Raw genomic sequence first — 6,651 nt, 5'->3', positions numbered from 1 at the left:
TGTAGAGACAGGGTCTCACCATGTTGCCCAAGCTGGTCTCAAACTCCTGGGCTCAAGCAATCCTTCTGTCTCAGCCTCCCAAAGTGCTGGGATTACAGGTGTGAGCCACCACACCTGACTGTTTCTCTTCTTGTTCCTGTTTTGAAGTGTGCTATCTCTTCCTTCTCTTTGGATTCTTTTGATCCTTATATGACAGCTTCTAATTTTCCTTCTGTCTTCATTCCTCACAAGTACATGTCATACCTCTCCCACCTCACTTTGGCCAAGGCCATGTCTAAGAGGCCTCAATATTACTTTTACTTGAGAACTCCTGAGAACTATGTCTCTTTTAAAAAAAATTTTTTTTGAGACACAGTTTCACTCAGCCTGACGCCCAGGCTGGAGTGCAGTGGTACAATCTTGGCTTACTGCAACCTCTGCCCCCTGGGTTCAAGCAATTCTCCTGTCTCAGCCTCCCAAGTAGCTGGGATTGTGGGTACGTGCCACCATGTCCGGCTAATTTTTATGTTTTTGGCAGAGATGGAGTTTTGTCATGTTGGCCAGGCTGGTCTCAAACTCCTGACCTCAAATGATCTGACCGCCTCAGCCTCCCAAAGTGCTGGGATTACAGTCATGAGCCACCACGCCTTGCCCCAGAGAAGGATCTTAGAATTATTGTGGTGCCTGGGAAACCTCACCCAGGTTCCTCCACAGTTGGAAATTATTAGAAGCCTAGCAGAAACTATAATATTGTCCATGAGGAGAACTTGAGAGCTGTATTATTCTATTCCCCACAGCTTCAAAGATAACTGAACTAGAAAACATCCAGAAGACAAAATTTTTAAGGAGTTGGAGTCACTTTCATATATGAATATTGTAAAAGTTTAGAACTCTTTAGTCAGGAAATACAGCCTAAGCATATACATAATCAGATTCTTCAAAGCATTTAAGAGCATGGATAATGAAGACACAGATTTATTCACCTAACTCAATTTGGATGAACTCCATGAATATTGAGCATTATCTTAGAACAAAAAGAAAATAATTTGTATAACAAGTGATAAACCAACCTGGGTAACATAGCAAGATCTCATCTCTACAAAAGTTTTAAAATCAGTTGTGGCAGCAAATGCCTGTCATTCCATATACTTGGGAGGCTGAGGCAGGAGGATTGCTTGAGCTCAGCAATTCCAGGCTGCAGTGAGCTATGGTTGTACCACTGCACTCCAACCTGTATGACTGAGCAAGACCCTGTCACAAAAAGAAAAAAGGTGATTTATGTGGCATCTGTTATTCTGAAATTGTATAGTTTCAAAGCAGATTTTTTAAAAAGTGGCTTTAATAAATTCATGGATGGTAAAGCTGTAAATTTTAATTAAATCACCTCAGATGCTTCCACAGCTATCGTAACTATCATGGTCTTCCATGCATGTATCTCTTGGTACCACCGTTAAAACAGAGGACTGGACAGAATGTGCTTGGTGATCCAGTGCGCCATGTCTTACATTACATTCCCATGTAACAGACTAAAGCAACCTCTCTCCCCACTGTACCACCTCCCTGCATTGTTGAATCCATGTGTTCCTTTTGTGTCATATCGCTAAATCTTTTATTGAGATAATTTGTGGGTAGACTTTTGTAACTCTCTTTCTGCCATCTCCTATCTTCTAGTCACTTAAGTCTTGGTGCTCATGGTTTCCTGGCAATTTTTCGTGTTTGTGTGCCAGAGCACATTTCTACCTAGAGTCGTTTAGTGAGGTGTTCATGGAATCGTCAAATGCTATCTTCTATTTGTTGTCTTTAGAATGCACTGCTAGGCTACACAGTTCATACCTGTGGGCTGTCCTGTCGCTCTACGACAGTCCTCTTGTATTCTCAGGCATAGCCCTACCTTCCTCCTTCCTCTTGTTTCCTACTTCTGAGTCTTATTCAAGGTGTCCTAAATCCTTGCAGCAACCTCATTTTTATTTACCATACCATTCTCTTTTGCCCCTTAAATTGAGATTTTCAGAATTTGACTGAATATTACAAAATATCAATGCCTGGACTCCATATCCAGAGGTTCTGTTGATCTGAGGTATAAAAAGCTCCACAGGCAATTCTGATGGGCAGCTAGCGTTGAGAACCATTACCTGCAATGGAAGCGTGACTCACTCCTAAAACCTGGCTACTCAAAGTGTGGCCCGTATAACAGCATCACCTGGAAGCTGGTTAGAAATGCAGGCTCTGAACTCCACCCCAGACCTACTGAATCCGAATCTGCACTTTAACAAGATTGCAGGTGATTCATATGTACATTAAAATGTGAGAAACTCTGCTTTGAGACCTTCACTGATTCTCTTCACTTGCTTTCCCACCTGTTGCTATAACCGCAACCTTTTCTTTTACAAATCTATGCTTGTGCTGGCTGTTGAAATTACTGACTCAGCTTTTAGATTTTTAAATTTATTTTATTTTATTTTATATATATTTTTTGTGATGGAGTCTTGCTCTGTGGCGCAGGCTGGAGTGCAGTGGCATGGTCTTGGCTCACAGCAACCTTCTCCTGCATTCAAGCAGTTCTCCTGCCTCAGACTCCCAAATAGCTGGGATTACAGGCACCCACCATTACACCTGGCTAATTTTTGTATTTTTGGTAGAGACAAGATTTCACCATGTTGGCCAGGCTGGTCCCGAACTCCTGCTCTCAGCTGATCCGCCTGTCTCAGCCTCCCAAAGTGCTGGGATTATAGGCATGAGCCACCACACCTGGCCTAGCTTTTAGATTTTTAAATCCAGGGTTTAGATTGTATGTCCTTTGGTACACATTTCAAATTCATGTTGCCGAGACTTATTAAATTCCCACTATGTGTAAAGCCCTGCATTCAGGCAGGTGGCAGGTGCTCATCATGCAACTCTTCTTTGTGAGCACAAGGCTGTGGCTCTCCCTTGCCCTTCACTTGCCTGCCTCCCCAGTATGTGGCTTTGACTGTTTGTTTCCTTTCTGACCCTCAGCAGAGAGCTACTGCACATCGGAGGCTTCAGCAAGAACATTCACTTCCCCTTGGTTCTGACTTCCCGTTAGAGCAAGACAGTTTGTCAAGACAACCTGCGTGTGATAAAGTCTGTCATGGGGAGACTAGGGGAGGTTGCTTGGCAACTGAACTCTCCCCTGAGAGTGGGAAACTTTTTTCCTGGAGGACAGGATATAGAGTTTGTTTAGATCAGACTTTTTTTATGTGTTAGAAGGAGATAGAGGAGCAAGTAGAAACTTTGAACCAACTTGTTTCTAAATCCTGAGCTCTCATCCCCACTTTCCACACGCAGTGCCCTGTTTATTTGTAATCACATTCTGACATCATTTCCTTACCTCCAGAGTTTAGTTTTAAGCTTTCTCAGTGCACAGGCCCCACTTTGTTGTTTAGTTTTCTCTGTGGTGGCTGGACTGGGCCCAGTGGAAAGAGTGGGTGGGTGCTGAGAGGATTGCTGACCCTCCTTTGAGGCCCTTGACCTCTTTCTGGCAGAATGGTGCTTATGATTGCTTTTCCCAGTTGTACGTGATCCCGAGATGATTTATGTGTAAACCCTAGAATCTTCTTAATTTTCAGGAGTGATTATGATTGGGAAAAAGAAGCATATTGAGCTAGTTTTAAACATAAATATATAAGCTGGGCATGGTAGCATGCACTTACAGTCCCAGCTAAGGTGGAAGGATCCCTTCAGCCCAGGAATTTGAGTCCAGCCTGGGCAATATAGCAAGACTCTGTATCAGTTAACCAAACAATAAGATAAATACATAAATAGCAACAAGAATTGCCATTCTGACTCCCTCCTCTGCAGAGATAATTTTCTGCTACTCTTCCTAAACTCTCTGGAGAATTTTATGAGAGGGTATTTACAGCTCTCTTTTCTGTTTTGCAGATTATTACAGGAATGCCTGTTATTCTTCCATGTCTGGATTATCGCCTGTTAAACTGGGTACTAGGTCTCAGTACTCATATATCATTGAAGCTGTAAAACTACATTGAACAAATAGTGATTTGCTGAGACAAATAGAGGAGTGACATTTAGGGGAAAGCTGGGTAGCTCATGTATTAAAAGCATGAAGGTGGCTGAGTGTGCAGGGAGTTCTTAGGGTGAGACAGCCTTGATAGGCCTGACTGTAAAGATTTAGCTTGGTCTTTTTCCTCTTCCTTTACAGAACAGTTCCTCCCCCCACTCTGGGATGTCCAGACAGGTGCGGATCAAGTCTTCCCAGTCCGCAGGGGATATAAATACTATCTACCAGCCCCCTGAGCCCAGAAGCAGGCACCTCTCCGTCAGTGAGTATTTCACCCCTTTTTTCTCCCTCTCTCTTTTATCTACCCACATTTTTAAAAAAGCAACAAATATTTGTTAAATAATCATCAAATATTTATTGACTATTACTCTGTTTAGAGTAGTCCTCTATGCTTTTATTTTATTTAGAGAGGAAGGGCAAAGAAATAACTGGGATGGTGTCCTGACTCTCAAGGAACTTAAAATACAATGATGTAGTAGTGTGATTAAATTCCTTTTAAACATCCCTGAAAAAGTGATCACCTCAAACATCTGCTTGAAGACTTCCAGCTGTGTACTTTTGACCCTTCTTGTGAAGAATGGAGACTTACAAAGTTCGGAATTAGGTCTAAGTTTGAATTTTAACCTTAAACCTCTTGCTTATGATTCCTGAGAAGACTTTATACTTCAGGGAAGATGCTGACCCATGAAACTCTTGAGAGAGTCAACCTAAGTTGCCTGAGAAGGAAAGATGACTGTTGACATAGTACAGTCATTTCTCTATATTTGCAGGGGACTGGTTCCAGGACCCCTGTGGATTCCAAGATCTGTGGATGCTCAAGTCCCTGAAATAAAATAGCGTAGTATTTCCATATAACCTGCCCACATCCTCCCTTATAGTTTAAATCATCTCTGGGTTATTTATAATACCTAATATGATATAAATGCTATATAAATAGTTCTTATGCTATATTTTTATTTGTATTTTTTTTTGCTATTACTGTTTTTTATAATATTTTCCCACATATTCTCAAACTCTGGTTGGTTGAATCCACAGATGCAGAACCTGCAGATATGGAGGGCCGACTGTATATACAATCTGCTAACTAGACAGAAAGCTCTGTGGCTGCTACCAGTCCTCCCCAGGACAGTATTCTCAATGAGGACTGTGCACTATTACTAGTTAACTCAAGATTCCTGTGGATCCCACTTTTGAGAGTCTGGGGAGAAAGCCCATTTCTTGAATGTTGAACTTGTATCAAAAGGAAAATCTGGCCTTATCAACCATCGTGTTGAGCCTGCTGCCTTAATGTTGTGGAGACCCCTGCTGCTGCTAGAAAGCCAGCTTTGCCCTTATCCGTATAGGTAGAATTGCATCAAATTGAACTGTCCTCTGAAGATCCTGAGCTAAGCTTGAGAGATCTAAGCACTGATCCTATTGCTGAGTTTGTCTGTCTACAATATGCCTCCTGAGGGAGTTGCAGGAAAAATATGTTATGGGGGCACTGACTTTGCCTTACTGAGTAACTTCTGGAACCCCAGCAAGTACTGGTAGTAAGTATTGCCAGGCTGAAAGTCTGTATATGAATTTCATATTTCTGTAGATAATTGGGGGATGTGTTGGTTGAAGAGGGAGAACGAGTACCCTAGCAAGGAGAGCCTAGCCAGAGCGTCTCTGGCCCTGGAATCTGGGTGCCTCAGAGCCTGGAAGCTCTGCCAGTTTGGCCTCTTTTCCGGAGTCCTTATAGGGATTGAGGAGGTGGGCAGCATGGTTCCTTGTAATCAATAAGAATTGATGGGGCAGTAACTGAGTCTCCTGCCCTCAAGCAAGAGCCTGTGATATGTGCATGGAGGCAGGGGCTAAATGTTCAGTCACTGGACCCTTTTTCCATGTTATTGGGAGCCATATTATGGAAATTATTTCCCTGGCTGAGAATGCTAAGAATGAAATTTCTGTGAAATAGTTCCTGTTTCTCTGGAAAATGGGCAACACAGCCTCTTAGCATACCTAGATCCTGGCTTCCTTCATTCAGCAAGCATTAAGTACCAGCCATTGGGCTGAGATGAATGCTGCAATGAAGCACGTAGAAGAAGGGTTGGCTGGAGCAGAGAGGAGGCAATAGCCAGTTCCGCCTGGAAGAGAAGGGCTTTCACAGAAAAGGCAACATCAGAGCCTACACTCCAAGAAGATTTTCTCAGCATCATGTAGGGATCGACATCTCAGGCATAGTAAGGAACACCTGCCAGGCATGATCACAAAAGAACTTGGTGGTTTCCAAGAACCCCAGGGACTTTGGAGTGTGTATGGGTGAGGTAGATGTGGCAAGAGAATGAGCTGGGCCTGTGAGCCTTTCCACAGAGCCAAGAAATGGGAGAGATGATTTCTAACTGGAATGATCTGGAAAATGCATTCTGAGGGGAGCTGTTCCAGCTGGACCTTGAAAAATTATGGAGGATTTCCATAGGGGACAAGGGGAGAAAGGGCTTTTAGACTGTGTCTTTGGGGAACTCACTAATCCTTCAGATCCAGACTGGCTGATATATTTGGAGGAGGAATAAAGAAGGCCGAGAAAGGATGCCTGGGTAAAACTAAGGGACTCTCAACTGCACTCAGGCTTTTTTGGTAGGCAATGGGAAACCACTGAAAATGTTTGC

The 6,651-nt window shown here is 43.0% G+C and overlaps 1 protein-coding gene across 4 annotated transcripts in view; it reads left to right on the top strand.

Annotated features, from left to right (window-relative positions):
- Window positions 1-6,651, top strand: part of MAP3K3 (mitogen-activated protein kinase kinase kinase 3) — a 73,022-nt gene that overhangs the window by 41,449 nt on the left and 24,922 nt on the right. For all 4 annotated transcript variants that reach the window (XM_017549175.2, XM_017549177.2, XM_017549176.2 and 1 more), the window contains one exon: window positions 4,160-4,280. In XM_017549175.2, the coding sequence (XP_017404664.1) occupies window positions 4,160-4,280 (121 nt within the window). The remainder of the gene's footprint in view (window positions 1-4,159; window positions 4,281-6,651) is intronic.

This window comes from Cebus imitator, unplaced genomic scaffold, assembly GCF_001604975.1.
Source record: "Cebus imitator isolate Cc_AM_T3 unplaced genomic scaffold, Cebus_imitator-1.0 Scaffold217, whole genome shotgun sequence".
In the NCBI taxonomy this organism is placed as follows: Eukaryota; Metazoa; Chordata; class Mammalia; order Primates; family Cebidae; genus Cebus; species Cebus imitator.
Note: the sequence above shows the minus strand (reverse complement) of the source record. Positions and strands in the feature narration are given on the sequence as shown.